Consider the following 15,826-nt stretch of genomic DNA (forward strand, 5'->3'; position numbering starts at 1 on the left):
CCAAATTTTAACCCAGCTCAAATAGGGGGAATAAAAAAGCACCGTCTACCTAGGACGATTTTTTCAATCCCTCTCGTCTACCAATTTTTATTTATAGAAGTAGTGGCCGTCGTCGTGGATATTGCATGGCTCCTGTCCGTCAACCTCCCGACGCCAGCTGCAGCGGCAGCAGCCCTTGTGGCCGTGTTAGGTACGACGACCGCTGCCGCCGCTGAGCGCGCATTCATCACCTCCCACTCGAGTTCCCTCAACGACCTGAGCTCCGACGACAGAAACAGCAGCGCAATCAAGCCGTCGACCGTCCCCGCGGCCAGGCCCAGGCCGCCGACCAGGACGAGGATGAAGGTGACGTAGCTCAAGCCGGGAGGGACGAACCAGACGGCGACCAGACAGGTGACCCACACCAGGGCGCCGGCGAAGAAGTGGAACACGCGCCACAGCTGCTGCTTCTCCTCCCTGCTGGCGCAGGCCCTGGTGAGAGCCAGGACCTCGTCGTAGAGCGCGGGCGGGACGGCCTGGGATGACGATGCCGCGCCGTGGGTGGACTCGCGGCGGGCGCCGCCCATTGTCATGACGGACCCGGCGAGGGTGTTTGTGCGGGCGAGCTGCTGCTGCTGCTGTTCGTGGTGCTCGTACTGGTCGTCGCCGTCGCCGTCTTCGTCGTTGACGTCGGAGAGGGACGGGGCCGGGCTCGACAGGTACGTGCCTCTCTCGACCAGGATGGTGGCTCCGTCCGTGCTCGTCGCGACTTCGGCGTCCTGCCGCGTCTTCTCCTGCTCTCTCATCTTCTCCTTGACGGCTGCCTGGAACGACATTGCCGACGCCCTGGGTGTGATTCTTTTGTTGGCCACTGGGGATAGAGGAGTGCGAGGAGTAGGGGGTACAGTTCCGAGCTTTTCCGACTCGTCTGGAGGTGGTAAAGGTATATTCCTCGGCGTGGGAGGTTCCGGTCCAGTTGGCATCATGGTCGGGTGGAACTTGAGCGTTACCTCGACGGAAAAATGATCGCTCAGGGAACAGCCCAGCTCCGAATGGCGCTCTACCATGCCGACCTTGGCATTCCTAACCGTCCACACGCCTCCTATAAGTGCCGGATCCCCCGTGCCGGCAAAGACGTAGTCTATCCTCTTTCCCTTTGGGTCGGGCGCATCCGAAGGCACCCCATTGTCCTCCTGCCACCGGGCCGTCCTCATGGGCTGCTCGGGCCGCAGGTCGCTTACCTCGACAAGGCTCAAGTGGCGGCTGGCCTTGCGCGTGATCACCTTTCCCCCCATGGGCGGACCCAGCCGCTTCTGCCGTTTACTGTCCCAGCGCCACGTGTTGAACACGCTGTCCGAGGTGACTCCGTTCTGGCGAAGGTTGAAGTCGGCTGTGGGTGGTTGCCTCCGGTGGCGGTTCGGATCCTCGGTGATCTCGTCGTCTAGGTGGCTGTGGTATAGGACGCGCCAGGCGTCGCGGACCGGCGCTTGTGCGGTTACAAGTCGGTGTGGTAAGGAGAAGGGCGGCGCATTAAGGTCACCCAGGCCGACGACGAGATGGCCGCGTTCCGAGGCGCTGCGAAGGAGCTTGGCGAAGAACCAGGCCTGGGATGCGCGGTGTGCTGCGTAGGAATCTTTTGCTTCTGTTTCGTACGCTGCATGTGTCTAGAGGTTCATGGCGTATATTGTCAGTCCAACATGCCGCCAGTCTCAGGACGAAAGCCGTATGCTTACTCCTAGATTATAAGACGCACTTACATGTACGTTGAAGACCTCGATGACCTGACTCTTCATCGGCCCGTACCGGATCCTTGCGTGGGCAACACCTTTACCAGCGTACCAGTCCCCCCTGAAGAAGGCAGTTGGCCTGCCGTTGAGGGGAAACTGGAACATTGAGCTCTCTTCCAAAGGCCATCGTGAGAGGATAACTAGGCCAGAGCCAAACACACCGGCATGGTACTGTTTACCGTACGGGAGTACCGCCCGGGTCTCGCGACGGAGGATTTCATAGTCATCCTCACTCCATACCTACTTGACTTGTTAGAATCAAGTTTTTAGTATCCATAAGGGCCAGGCCGAACAAACGCTGGACGTTCTACAGCAGTAGACTAGGCGCAACAAACCTCTTGGAGTGCCACGATGCCTGGCGCGGTGACCGATAAGCGACGGCCAATTTCAAGGATACGCTCGCTTCTCCACTTGGAGATGAAGCGTAGGCCCCAGCAGTTGAGAGTGACAATGTTAATTTCTGTTGGAAGGAGGTCCATCGTCGTCGAGGTCTATGTCGTAGGGATTGAGAGGTCTGGTGTGAAAAGACGCTCTATCCACATTCTATTAGGGGAGCAAGCGAGCGAAGGACTGGCCTTGCCGAGTAGTAAATAAAAGCTGACGAAATGTAAAGGGTATCTTTTTGTTCTTTGCACGGACAGCAAAAAAAAAAAAAAGGCAGCCAAAGGATTAAATCATAATTAGATCAGGGGTTTGAAGATGACAAGGGCAGAAAAGGCACAGTTCTTGGAGATGGCATTATCATCATCGTAGTAACGAACGGAACGACAAGGGTCACAAGACCACACTAACCCATCTTTTCTATGATGACCGACCATCGCGGAGCTGAGGAGTCAGTCAGGCATTCAACGTCGTAGTGAATAAACTCTGTCAGGCCGGCCTGTAAATATGGATACTCGTGTGGAAAGTAAACAAAATAAACAGCCTCGAAACGCTGGCGAGAGAGATCTGTGCCATCTCAACATCGCTACCGATGTCTCGACTTTTTGCCTTTCTGCTGCGCCTCGCTCAAACTTGGGGGAGCATTGAATGCATATCTCGTTGGAAGATACAAGCAGACCGTTTCGACGCCACGTACTTGCGTAGCAAAAAAAACAGAAGAAGAAAAAAAGAGATTTGCGCACAACTTTGTGCACCGGTCGCAATAAGGGAAACAAAGATCGTCGGTTGGCAATAGGATGTACTACGTAAAGTAAGATTCCTTCGTGTTTTTTGCCAGGGGGTTAACATTCTCCTTGGTTGTAGTCTTTCCTTGGCCAGGGTCGTTGTACGGCAAGATGGGCTCGAGAGGAAATTAAGTAGTGGCATCGCAAGGGAACAATTGGCCAATGAGAAGCCGTACCGAAAACTTTTGGTGGTCCAGTGGAAGCCCCGCCAGTTTATTGATGCAAACGCGACATTACATCTCTGACCGTACCATAAAATTCCGACGCGATCGGGAAGGAAGGAAAGGCCTAGGAGCTGGTGACATGATCCATAATCCCTGTCCTGCATATGGTAATTTAATATACAGTACATACTGTATGTAAATGACATAAAAATTTAATCCAAAGAGATAAAAATTGCTCTCGTGGTAACATCATTAATAGATTACATACTGGGTACACAGACAGACACACAAAGTCGGAGCTTCCGTTCCAAGGGTGCCTGGGCGAGCTTTCAAGAAGGTACAAGCTCTCTGTCGGTGTGGAGGGGCAGAACTTGATGCTCCCTTGCATACATCATCATCAAACACAATAGCAAAGAGACACCTTTGTTGAGGTATATGCAACCATGTTTGTGAATAAATTCTCTGAACTCTCAACCTGATGCAGGGTGTGCAGATTGACTTTTAGAAACCATATTTTTACTACTACACTATCTCCTCCCGTACCGGTAGATAGAGAGGCCGAGAGACAGCTCAACAAGCAACATAACGAAACAATGGCCAGCCCCAGCGCTTCGCCTGCCCTCGACGCGAACCCCGCCGAACCGCCATCAAAACGGCGGAGGGTGGTCGGTGATGCCAGCAACGAAGAAGCAGACGGTGCTCCATCTCCCGAAACCAGCGCCTCGCACCAAGAGCTATCGATACGTACAGGCAGGCCCGATAGCAGATCTCGGTCAGGCAGTCCTAAAGAAGATGACGACGCCAGGCGGTCTCGAGAGAAGCGGTCATACTCTAGAACGCAGTCACCCCGCTCTCGGTCGAGATCAAGACCGACATCGCGATCGCGGTCGCGGTCTCACTCCCGCTCCCGGTCCACCTCCCGCTCATCTGACAGGCGCCGCTCCCGGTCCAGGCGCGACAGTTCCTCCCGCTCTCGGTCTCGATCACGTTCACGCTCCGAATCGCGCTCTCGCTCTCGCTCTCGCACCCGCTACCGCTCCACCGGCTCCTCCCCGACCCCAGCAGCCGAAAGCAAACCCCCGGAGCGGGTGCGCGTGCGCTACAAGCGCCGGCTCGAGCTGCGCGGCCACTCGCAGCCCATAGCGCAGGTGCGCATCTCACCCAACGGGCGCTGGATCGCGTCCGCCTCTGCAGACGGTACCGCCCGCATATGGGACGCCGAGACGGGCGCGCACATCGACACCCTGGTCGGTCACATGGCCGGCGTGTCGTGCCTGGCCTGGAGCCCGGACTCGGGCACCCTCGCTACCGGATCCGACGACAAGGCCATCCGCCTGTGGGATCGCATCACGGCAGAACCCGCGCACGCCGTCGGAACCGAGGACGGTGATGATGATGCCGAGCGCGGCCGAACCCACGGCGGCACCAGGATCTCGGGCGCGTCGGGGATCGGCGTCGGCGGTGGAGGGGGCCCCGCGCGAGGAACCAGGCGCCCGCTGCTGGGCCATCACAACTACGTCTACTGCCTGGCGTTCTCGCCCAAGGGCAACATACTGGCCAGTGGTAGCTACGACGAGGCTGTATTCCTATGGGACGTCCGGGCCGGTCGACTGATGCGGAGTCTTCCGGCGCACAGTGACCCGGTAAGCGGCATAGACTTTTGTCGCGACGGCACGCTCGTCGTCAGTTGCTCAACCGACGGGCTTATGTAAGACCCCAAAAACACCTCAAGGTCATACAGTTTATGTTCATCATTATGGGGGATTGTATATGCTAATCGTGACATCGGTCTACACAGTCGCATCTGGGACACGGCAACCGGACAATGCCTACGCACCCTGGTCCACGAGGACAACCCCGCAGTCACCAACGTGTGCTTCTCTCCCAACGGCCGCTACATCCTGGCCTTCAACCTCGACAGCTGCATCCGCCTGTGGGACTACATTGCACATCCGAGCAAGGTCAAAAAGACGTACCAGGGTCACGTTAACACGGGCTTCAGCATTGGCGGCTGCTTTGGCGTCGTGCAGGATGGTGAGGAGGAGATTGAAGACGAGCAGCAAAACGGCGAGGACGGCGACCAAGACGAAGACGAGCAAGACAGACACCCGCGCCGGAAACAACGCCAGTCGAGGCAGCAGGCCTTTGTCGCCAGCGCCAGCGAGGATGGACATGTCGTCCTGTGGGATGTCAAGAGCAAGGAGGTCGTACAAAAGATTGCGGCCCACGACGGCGTCTGCTTCTGGGTGGACGTTGTAGGGGACACCATGGTGAGCGCAGGGAAGGATGCGCGCATTTTGGTCTATCGCAACACGCTAAATTCGCAAAGGCAGAAGATGGAGGGAGAGACTAATGGGGTAAATGTGACTAATGGCGTGGAAATGGGAGACGGCGTTGAGGGTGATGGTGAGCCAGACATGGTGAACGAAGAGGCGAGAGAAGACGAAGCGCCACAAGTTGAAAACTAGGTAGACTAGTTTTTCTTTTACTCTTCACAAAACTTAACGATACCCCTGCCCAAATCCTTCCAAAACTGCTTGAATTCTTGCCTTGCCAAGTCAAACATAGTAGTCCCCTTCTAAAAATCGACCCCCAAATACAGATATATATAGTGGGGGAAGATTCGGTTAACAAAAAAGCAAAAAGTCTTGACAAGAGTGGGACTTGAACCCACGCGGATTTCTCCATAGGAAACATGGATTAAACACCTTAATCCTACGCCATAACCAACTCGGCCATCTTGCCTTGGGATCATACTTGCCCGGTGGTGTAATTATGGCTGGCAAATCCTGGTTCAACGGTGCAACGAGCTATGGTAAACCTCCCACTTCGGTTGACTATAGTGAACAACTGAGGCTTGTTCAAACATCTCGTCCCCTAATATAAATACTATTTGTGCTTGATGAGTGTTCAGGCCAGCTGGACACTGGCAATTCACTCCGAATGCCCCAAAGGGTTGGCGGACTGATGATCAGATCGCAAAGCACCAATATCTCACCTGGTGTGCAATTATCACAGCAGCAAAAGATCGAGGGACACAATCCTTCCGAGTGGTGGCTGTAAAATTAAATTAAATTATGTATACAAGAATCCTCATTTCGTCATGGCAATGCACCGCATCTTTCCTCGCCTTTCTCGGCGAGGCCCTCCCAGGTTTTTCCCCCGTGCAATAACTGTAAGGAACAAAAAAGCCCAAACAAGAAAGAAAAAGTGGTATCATGGGTCATGACAAGGGGATAAACGAGAACAGAAGAATAACTTATAAGAACACAAGGTTGCCTCGAAGAGCATCGGGTGGTAAGCACAGAAGACGGAACAAAAGTTACTCAAGTCCCACAGAACTAAGAACCTTTCAGCATGGGATGTGCAAAGTCTGCATATTTGCACGGCTTTTTGTTTTGTGTATTGCCCTCCTCAGAACGCAACGTCCTCAAATGGACAGTCGACGCTGTCATGCCCATCCCGCTCGCAGAGCGCACACCATTTCTCCGCATCGATGACTCCGCTCTCCTTGCCGGCGACGGGTCCCGACTCCATGAGGCTTGGATGGGCTTGTGCGGCGTCCACGGCAGGCACGGAGGGAGGTGTCTTGGTCTTGACGGGTGTCAGCGGCGCGGGTGCGTCGGCCGAGTCGTGCGGCACCGTCAGGCTGAGCTCGCCGTTCTTGGTCAACGTGGGCGATGGGGTCTTGACGCTGTCGTTGCCGCCGGCTGCGGCGCCGTTGCCGCCAAACATGTTTGTGCAGTTAAGGATTCCATGCCCGGCCGTCTCGCACAGCTCGCAGTAGAGGGTGCTAGTGTCCGTTGCGGTGGAGTAGGCGTCGCTCTCGGGCATGGTGTCGAGCGTCGCCACTCGCACGTGCGTCTTGACCCGCGGTGGGGAGCGCGGCTCGTTGGCCTTGGGCTGGTGACCACCCTGTTGTTGCTGATCATCTCCAGCAAGGATCACTGTGTCCCTCGAATCTCGCACTGATGACCTATCGTTGCTCTGGCCCGTGGGCACGATAGTCGCAACACTAACTCGGTTCTTGCTGAGCACGGGGCTGCCGCCACCGCCAGCCTTACGCAGTGTGTCAAGCTCGCGCATGATCTCCTCTTCACGGCTGTTCTTAGAATCCAACAAGGCTCGGAGCTCGGCAACTTCGCGCTCCAATCTCTCGCGGGCCAACCGGTCGCCAGCTGAGTCGTCAGAGAGGTGACCCCGTGATCCGCCATGGGCCGACGTTGGCGTCTTGCCCGCATCATCCCCTGGCATGCCTGGGATCGAGTCTCGACTCAAGGAGTGAATGATGGCTTTGAGACCTCTAATCTCGTCCTCCTTCTGCTCCAGTTCCTTGGAGACGGAACCCCCGCCCCCATTTGCAGCTCCTGCTCCATTTGATCCTGCTGCGGCCTTCTCGCGCTCGCGGCGCAGTTCCGACCGCGTCCTCTCCACCTCACCCCTGAGGAACTCAACTTCGCCACGGGCTTCGGCCTCTCCTCTTCGTGCGTCTTCCAACCCTTCCTCGAGCTCCTGGACGAGCTCCTCCAACTGCTTGAGTTGTCTTGCAACGGCATTGACGTCAGTAGTGCGCTCTTGATAGTCTTGCAGCTCCTGCATCACCTCCTCAAGTTTCTTCTCATACACCCTTTCCGTCTCGGTACTCGCCATCTCCAGTGTATCAATAGTGCTCCTGAAGTCGGCCCTGTGTGCATCAAACTCAGCCGTGAGCATCGCGATCTTTTCGTTCTTTTCTCGGAGCAATGCCCGGAGTTGTTGGACATCCTTGTCATCATCAGTGCTGCCCCGCCTGGCAGGCGGCTGCTGTTGTGATCCTTGTTTAGAGATGAAGGTTTGCAGCTCAGTGAGGCTGGTCTCCATCTCGACCACCAATTGCACCTGCTCCTTGAGCTGTCGGTCCCGATCGGCCAGCTCCAATCGAAGCCTTTCCAGCTCATCGCTCCCATTACGACGGTGAGGACTAGCTCTCCCATTGGCGCGTGATGCTGGCCTTTGCAGCTTGGCTTGGAAAGACGAGACGGAACCCATGCTGCCGTTGGTACCACTTCGGCCGAGACCAATCGGCGCGGCCTCGTCGTCTGTGAAGCCCGCAGCCGAAGGTGCACGGTTTCCGAGAGCAGATGCGCTCCGCGGCCCGATGCCGGCATCGCGGGCGGTTTTTAATGCCCTCTTGGCGGGATCCGGGGCAGTTCCACGGACGCTCTGCGAGAATTTGCTGGTGGGACTGCCATATCTCGACGGCACCTTGGAGCCTGGGGTTGCGATGGCCGGGCGGGGGTTGGGCGTCATCTGCAGGCGCCGGATGGGTGACTCTGGACGTGCCAGTGAAGGCCTGCTTGGTCTTTTTCCAAGAGGGCTGGGTGCGCGGCCGGGACCAGTAGATTGGTTTAATTTTGGAAGCGACGGTGTTGGCGGTGTGTAATTTGTTGAGTTTTGATTCCCGACCTTGAGACCGGATGGGGGATTCATTGGTGTGATGGGATATGACCCATTTGAAGACGGTGCCAGGTCTCGCTTGACGGCTTTAGTGAGAGGCAGAAATATCCCGGCTCCTGGTTTCGTGGTCGTGAAATACGATACACTATAAAAGATTCAAATGCGGTTAGTAAGTTTCCACAAAGTAGTAGGTAGGTACCTTGATAGATGAAAAATGTCTGACTGCCCGCAGGCAAGGTACGTGCGACTACGGAACAGTAAGGGAAGGGTAGATCAGCGGGTAGACGGGAAGGTGCAGGTGGGAGGGAAATCTTAGCAGTCCGAACAGAGATGAGCGGGAAAAAATTCTTACCCATCGACATCGCCGTTGTTCTTGCCCCGTGCTGCAAACTCAGGATGCAGCTCGACGCCAGCAAATATTCCCTTGCGACCATCGACATTACCAACAAAGCGAACAGTACCATGCATATTTCCAGGCACATCGACGGTATCGCCGATGGCAATGTGGCCATCGCCGGACGGCCTGCCCGGGGTCAGGGGCGGCGGCGGCGGCAGCATCGCGTCAGAGTCGTTCAGGACGGTTCCGATGGCGTACGATTCGGAATCATCGGGGATGGCGGCGAGGGAGTTTGGTGTCAAGGCCTGTTGGGAAGCCTTTCTCGACAGGCCGTGCTGTGGGGCGGCGAGACGCGAATAGGATGTGCTAAGGTTCGGGCTGGATGCGGTCGCCAGGCCGTAAAGGTTTGATTTGCGCGGCGGACGAGGCAGGGACTTGCCGCCGCTATTGCTGAGGTTGTGAAATTGCGCTGTTGTCGGAGTACCGGTGGGAGTGGTGGTGGTGTAGTGGTTGTTTGCGCTGGCGGATTGTGGTTGGCCAAGAGCACCCGCTGGAGCTGTCATTGTGTAGGACATCAGACGTCTTCGGCCTGGAGAAGCAACGTTCCCCCGGGCGGCGCGGGCTCATTTGTTGACGCGCACACCACACAACTCTGATGGACGAAACCCCCACCCGCGGTCGCACCACAAAAGAAAACAAAAGCAAGAGGAAGATTCCAGACCAAAAATAATTCTTTGCTCCTCTAGTCTCGAATTGTCGATATCAAGCTTAGTTTATTTTGTGGATAATAGTCAGAGTATTGGTCAACCTGGTCTTTGGGCCCCTTTGGTTTTATTCCCGGATGATGGCGCTATGTTGTTGCTGTAGCTTCCTGTGGTCCAGAGCTCGACGGTAGACAGTATGCGTCCAGAAATTGAAGATGGAGAATACAAAGTCTACCATAGAGAGGGACTGATAGCAGACTTAGGTCTAGGTAGTTCTTGAGGGCAAAGTTGTGGTCTTCGACCTCCTATCGTCCGTTATCCCTGCCGTTCGTCGAGTTCGCGTACAGTAGATTGGCTTGTACTGGGGCGTGCTCCGGGTGTTCCTGACTGGCAACCACTAGTCTAGTGTCGCGTGGCTGTCACCGGACGGGTACCTAAGATAGAGATTGGCACAAGGTAGTCTTCGTCTTGGGTGCAGTTTAGACCTTTTTTTTTTTTTTTTTTTGTCTTTGTCAAGATGAGGATGGGGTGAAGAGAGAAAATCGAGAACGTCTCTTTTTTAGGGGGTTGATCAATGCGAATGGTACGAATGGAGCAATGTATCTTTTTTTTTGTTTTGATCTAACGGGAATTGTTTACTCCGTACCGGTACGTCGCATCAAACCAAACTTGCCCGGCTCCAAGAAGCGGTGGGCTTGAGGGGTTGGCGAGGCGCATCAATCATACCGTACATAAATTTTATCTGGCGGCAAGACGATGCGATGCGACTATGGATCAAATTCCATTGACAACCTGTCAAGGCGTCAACCAAGCCCAACCAACCCCTCTAGACTAGTCGCGTTTTACGAGCATTTCCCTCCAAGCTATAATATAAGCTACGTTACTCACTGCCTAATATAGCATTCATTATATTTCCTTAGATCCAATCCTGCTGAAGGTTCATGTTATTTATATTGCAGGTCTGGATATTTGTCCAATGTTCAATGCTAGCCAGTCCGATCGCTAGGCGCGTGACGCAACCGCAATCAAAAGAGGGTTACATGCAAGCAACATTCCAGCCCCTCCAGAAAAAAAAGTAAACAGTTTCGAACCTGCCACCGCCGCTTGCCAATGTCGGTCAGCACTTTCAGTTACCTCCGCAACGCAGACGACGCCCAACGGCCAGCCAATAAGACCTCCGCTTATAGTGACGTGTGGCCCCCTCCAAGAAACGAATCCCTGTTTGTCTTGGTTCTCTTCGCCGCGCCGCTGACCCTATCATGTCAAATTCAACTGAGCCAGATTTTACGGTACGCCGCATATCGTTATATTCGGTTTTTGATACGAGTTCGTCCAGTTGATGAATTGGTTGCCTTGAATGAAAAATAAGGAGCTTGGATCTCCCTGCCTTGCACAAACTGGGACGAAACTCAATTCAGTACCATTTATCAAACAATTTAAAACATAGCCGGCCAACCTTGCTCAGACTTTTTGATCATGCATAAAAGGGACGTTCCATTTGTGTACCTGACTATGCAGGTTGTCAAAGCTAAAGAATTATGACAGCCCCACATGTTCCTGCCTGATAGTGGCACCACTCCGCTTTCATTTCCCGGTCCAACGGCCAGATAGGGCCTAGACTTTGTATCGTCGGTTAATGGAAAAATAGCTGTAACGCCCTGTCGATATTTGCATGTATTAACAGCGTCTAGGTATATGAAATCGACAGGTCATCTTGGTCGTGTCGATTCTTTCTTGCTTCTCGATCTTTCCATAGGGCATGGACATGGTATGCTCGGGCCGGGTCACAGCTACCAAATCTACTACAAAGTTTGTGGGCCTCGAGGAGAAATTAGGACAAGAACCCCTTGTTCTTAATAAGAGTGCATTTCTCTATCAAGTATAGTACAAGGCCGGTAACTGTGACCCCGGCTATCAACAGTCCTCAGTCGTGGCCTCTCTCAATGATATCGCCCCTTTCAAGCGGCCTCGTTCCGTCATTGAGTACCATGGCCTCTCGATGCTGTCGTCTCAGCCTCTGCTCCTCCGCGCTCTGTTCTAGAACCCTGGGCTGGTAAGTTTCGACCTCGCGCAGGTCTATAGCCTCGCCCGTTATGCTTAGCACCAAACTCAACCTGGCCGCCTCGTGGTGATGTCCACACTCGTCCGCCTCGGAACCCGCCGCCTCCTCCTTAGTGATCAAGCCCGCGTCCTGCAGTGCCTTGCGTCCTGCATAAGACTCCTTTACGAGCCTACAGACCTCGCTGATCCTGTTCAGCCGTCGCGACACGTACTGCGAGAAGTTTTGCTGCCGCTCCTCCTCGCCCTCGCCCCACGGCTGGCGTGCGAGCCACTTCTCCACGAACCGAGCCTTGATGAGGAGCTCCGGGTCGTACTTTTTTATCAACTGCGCCACAAACATGAGGCAAAACTTCTCGGCCATGTCACGGAGGTAGTAGTCGTCGTGGTACGGATCAAGCATCCGCTCGCATGGGAACTCGAGCGCGCAGAACTCGAGCGATCTCACGAGCGCCGAGTATGCCTTTGGTGTGTGCAGAATGCTGAGGTGTGCCTGGTCGGTGATCAGCGCCAAAGTCCGCAGGCTCCTGAAGCGCTCATCGTAGTCGGGCCGCGTGATGCCCCATAGCAAAAAATCGACGGTCGCCGGATCGTTCAGTGCCCTGTCGCACACGATCTTGGAGGCCACCTCCCGGATCGCATAGTTGTAATGACCCAATAAGCTCTCGAGTGTCTCTGGCTGGAGCGAGTCTTCAGTCTCCTGTGTGATATATGTAGCTTTTGGTGGCGGTAAGGTAACCTCGTTTGATTCCTGCACAGCCTCGAGGAAGAAGTAAACTATTCCGACGGTTGCGGTTGCGAGCAGGCCGATGCCGGCGCCGATGATGCGCTCATCGCGAATAAGGTCTCTGAGGAAGGTCATAATGCGTGATGAAGCCTAAAGGGAATTGCAAATCTTCGAGGACGACAGTAGCCCATCTTGTGAAGCGACAAAGGAAATGGTTAAATGACAATAGACGTTGAATTCATACTGAACGAGCTTGTAAACAGATGATTGAACGTCCGATTGAGGCTAAGTCCTCTTGGTTAGCCGTTGAAAACAACTGTCGCGCTGATGATGCGGGAATTGAAAGTGGCCATCCCTGTCCGACGTGTATTAGCCCCACCCTTTACCGATAAGATAAAGAACTGAGGGACCAAAAAATTTCGGGAAAGTTGCGAATGGCGGGAGAGTTTTTGTATGGGGGAAGTCTGCGGCGAGCTTCACTACAAAGTTGGGCTGGTTTGACACAATTATCACAACAAATTTTCTCACATTTTTCTAATTTCCTTTTTCCTCATTGGAAATCTTTGAGGAATCCGCTTTTATAAAATGGCTGGTTCCCAGCTCAAGAGGTTAAAGGCCTCGTTGCGAGAGCAGGGAATCGTCGGCCCGCAAAAGTCAAAAAAGCAGAAGAAGCAGAGCGCTCAAGATGCACAGGCAACAAAGGAAAAGCGCCTCAAGCGATCCGTTGCTCTGGAGGGCATCAGGGAACAGTTCAACCCGTTCCAGTTCCACACTAATGCCAGGGGCCCCAAGTTCGAGGTGACCACCAAAGCCAACACTTCAACCTCGCGAATCAAGGGGAGGCCTGGCGTGGCGAAATCTATTGGTGAAGAAAGGGTATGTTTTCCGAACTATATGTTGACTCGGGCATGTATATAAGCAGTAGCTAACGAAGGAGCTTTACAGAGGCGCGAAACTCTACTCACGGAGATGCAACGAAGGAACAAGGTGGGCGGTATTATGGATCGACGAATAGGCGAGAACGACCCTTCCATGGCGCCCGAGGAGAGGGCATTGCAGCGGTTCGCCATGGAGAAGCAGCGTAGCCACAAAAAGGGCTCTATCTTCGATCTGGAGGATGATGGCGACGAGGTTACCCTGACGCACATGGGCAAGTCCCTGACGTTTGACGACGAGGACGACTTTGACGAGGCCGATCTACCTTCCGAAACTGAATCTGAAATCGCCAAAATCAACGTCTCGCGACTAAAGCGGATGCGGGGTGAGGATGACAACTCGGATGAAGAGAACGGAGAGGAGCTTCCAGAAAGGAAAAAGACAAAGCAGGAGATCTACAAGGAGATCATTGAAAAGTCCAAGGCGCACAAATACGAAAGGCAACAGATTAAAGAGGCAGACGAGGATCTCAGGGAAAAGATTGATGGCGAATTTGCGGATCTGCGAAATCTTCTGTACTCGACCAGCGCAAAACCAGAACGCCCTGGAGCCGAGGCCGAGCAGCCCAAGCTTGTCGCCGGTATGGAGAAAGACAAGTTTGACAAGGCGTACGATGTGAGAGTGAAGCAACTGGTGCAAGACAAGAGAGCACAGCCATCTTCACGCACCAAGACCGACGAAGAAAAGGCCGCAGAAGAGTCGGCTCGATTGAAGGAGCTGGAGGAGAAGCGGTTGAAGCGCATGCGCGGTGAAGAGGTCAGCGATGAGGAAGAGGAAGAGGAAGAAGAATCTTCCGACAACGACAGCGGCGACGGCGAGTCAGAAGAGGATGACGAGTTTCAGCTGGGAAAGGGCATCAAGATGCGACCAACAGCGACCGAGCTAGGCTTTGATGATGAAGATGATTTCATAATAGACGATGATCTGGTCGCTAGTGGTTCCGATATCGAACCGGAGGACTCTGATGAGGATGACGAGTCTGATGCCGAAAGCTCGGGCAGCGAGGCTGGACCGGATGGCGACGAATCTGAAGACGAGTTCACAAAGGGACTGTTGACAGAGACGGAAAGCAAAAACCCCGATTTCACAGCCACGAACGGAGACGCTAAAGACGACAGCGACGGAGTTCCTTTCACATTCCCATGCCCTCAAACACATGCCGAGCTTCTGGAGATAACAAAAGGAGTGCCTGTGGCGAAACTCACGACGGTCATCCAGCGCATCCGAGCGCTGTATCACTCCAAGCTGGCTGTTGGTAACAAGGAACGCCTGGGCGTCTTCTCCAGAATTCTCGTTCAACACATTGCACATCTGGGCAACTCGGATGGTCCGTCTGCGTCGATAGAGGGACTTATCAGACATGTCCACTCGCTCGCAAAGACATACCCCTTGGAGATTTCACGGGAATTCCGTCTGCATCTACAAGCAGTTGGAAACGAACGACCACTTGCACTCGTCAAAGGAGACTTGATGATCATGACTGCCATCGGCTCCATCTACCCTACGTCGGATCACTTCCACCGTGTGGTAACCCCTGCAATGCTCACCATGGCGAGGTATCTGGGCCAAAGCGTGCCGAAAACGCTTGCGAACTATGCTACAGGTCTTTACCTTGCAATTCTGTCGCTACAGTACCAAGCATTTTCTAAGCGTTATGTTCCAGAGGTGATGAATTTTATCCTTAACACGATACTGGCTCTGGCTCCAGTTGAGTGTGCTGAGAAACTGGGCTTCTTCCCGGTCCATCGCCCTCCACCAGAGATCAGGATGAAGGATGGCCAGGGGGAGACAGTAGGAAAGCTGGACTGCCATGACTGCTCACCCTCCAGTACAAAGTCTCCAAACTGCCTGAAGGCTGCCATCCTGGATACCTCACTCAAGATACTTTCGTCCGCTGCTGATTTGTGGAGCGGGAAGTCGGCATTCTTCGAGACCTTTGAGCCAGCAACCAAGGTCCTGTCACATCTGACTTCCAAAGCCTGCAAACCCCACCTGCCGCCCTCCGTCGTCAAGGAAGCCACGCGCCTGCAGAAGCACCTCGTCGCCAGCCTCAACAGCGCCCGGCTGTCGCGGCGGCCGCTGGAGCTGCACCACCACAAGCCCATGGCGATCCGGACTTACGTGCCCAAGTTCGAGGACTCGTTCGACCCCAACAAGCACTACGACCCGGACCGGGAGCGGGCCGAGCTGGCCAAGCTGCGGGCCGAGCACAAGAAGGAGCGCAAGGGTGCCATGCGGGAGCTGCGCAAGGACGCCAACTTCATGGCGCGGGAGAAGCTCCGCATCAAGAAGGTCAAGGACGAGGCGTACGAGAAGAAGTTCAAGAGGCTCGTCGCCGAGATCCAGAGCGAGGAGGGTCGCGAGGCAAACGCTTACGAGCGCGAAAAGGCGCAGAGGAAGAGGGCCAGGAAGTGATCTTTGGTCTCTGGGTGGAGTTGTTGATTTGGTATATAGCAGCACACTTGTTATATGGTATTCTCGTCGAGATAATCAATATCATGATACTTTTTTTTACAGCAGAATCGAACCGAC

The 15,826-nt window shown here is 54.3% G+C and overlaps 6 protein-coding genes across 6 annotated transcripts; 3 read left to right on the forward strand and 3 right to left on the reverse strand.

Moving 5' to 3' along the window:
• Positions 1-77: 77 nt before the first annotated feature.
• PgNI_03054 (uncharacterized protein) lies at positions 78-2,245 on the reverse strand (the record flags this gene model as incomplete). Its single annotated transcript, XM_031123108.1, has 3 exons — positions 78-1,643; positions 1,737-2,006; positions 2,102-2,245. The coding sequence occupies 3 exons, from the start codon at positions 2,243-2,245 to the stop codon at positions 78-80; spliced, it is 1,980 nt and encodes a 659-aa protein (XP_030983477.1).
• Positions 2,246-3,689: 1,444 nt separating this feature from the next.
• Positions 3,690-5,672, forward strand: PgNI_03055 (uncharacterized protein; the record flags this gene model as incomplete). Its single annotated transcript, XM_031123109.1, has 2 exons — positions 3,690-4,804; positions 4,895-5,672. 2 exons carry the CDS (start codon positions 3,690-3,692, stop codon positions 5,562-5,564), a joined length of 1,785 nt encoding a protein of 594 aa, XP_030983476.1. The 3' UTR covers positions 5,565-5,672.
• A 515-nt stretch (positions 5,673-6,187) lies between these two features.
• On the reverse strand, positions 6,188-10,109 carry PgNI_03056 (uncharacterized protein). Its single transcript, XM_031123110.1, has 2 exons — positions 8,885-10,109; positions 6,188-8,677 (listed from the first exon to the last, which is right to left on the reverse strand). The coding sequence occupies exons 1-2, from the start codon at positions 9,442-9,444 to the stop codon at positions 6,511-6,513; spliced, it is 2,727 nt and encodes a 908-aa protein (XP_030983479.1). The 5' UTR covers positions 9,445-10,109; the 3' UTR covers positions 6,188-6,510.
• Positions 10,110-10,683: 574 nt separating this feature from the next.
• PgNI_03057 (uncharacterized protein) lies at positions 10,684-11,057 on the forward strand (the record flags this gene model as incomplete). Its single annotated transcript, XM_031123111.1, has 2 exons — positions 10,684-10,862; positions 11,021-11,057. The coding sequence occupies 2 exons, from the start codon at positions 10,684-10,686 to the stop codon at positions 11,055-11,057; spliced, it is 216 nt and encodes a 71-aa protein (XP_030983478.1).
• A 440-nt stretch (positions 11,058-11,497) lies between these two features.
• PgNI_03058 (uncharacterized protein) lies at positions 11,498-12,493 on the reverse strand (the record flags this gene model as incomplete). The annotated part of the gene is made up of 1 exon (XM_031123112.1): positions 11,498-12,493. One exon carries the CDS (start codon positions 12,491-12,493, stop codon positions 11,498-11,500), a length of 996 nt encoding a protein of 331 aa, XP_030983481.1.
• Positions 12,494-12,943: 450 nt separating this feature from the next.
• PgNI_03059 (uncharacterized protein) lies at positions 12,944-15,709 on the forward strand (the record flags this gene model as incomplete). The annotated part of the gene is made up of 2 exons (XM_031123113.1): positions 12,944-13,234; positions 13,304-15,709. The coding sequence occupies 2 exons, from the start codon at positions 12,944-12,946 to the stop codon at positions 15,707-15,709; spliced, it is 2,697 nt and encodes an 898-aa protein (XP_030983480.1).
• Positions 15,710-15,826: the final 117 nt, after the last annotated feature.

Source organism: Pyricularia grisea, assembly GCF_004355905.1.
Source record: "Pyricularia grisea strain NI907 chromosome Unknown Pyricularia_grisea_NI907_Scaffold_2, whole genome shotgun sequence".
NCBI classification, from domain to species: Eukaryota; Fungi; Ascomycota; class Sordariomycetes; order Magnaporthales; family Pyriculariaceae; genus Pyricularia; species Pyricularia grisea.

Bases quoted from the DNA above. Each gene is read 5' to 3' on its own strand.
- PgNI_03056 (XM_031123110.1), bottom strand. From the start codon at position 9,444: ATGTCCTACACAATGACAGCTCCAGCGGGTGCTCTTGGCCAACCACAA. The intron at 8,678-8,884 runs GTAAGAATTTTT...AATCTTTTATAG, and splicing joins AACAACGGCGATGTCGATGG to TGTATCGTATTTCACGACCA.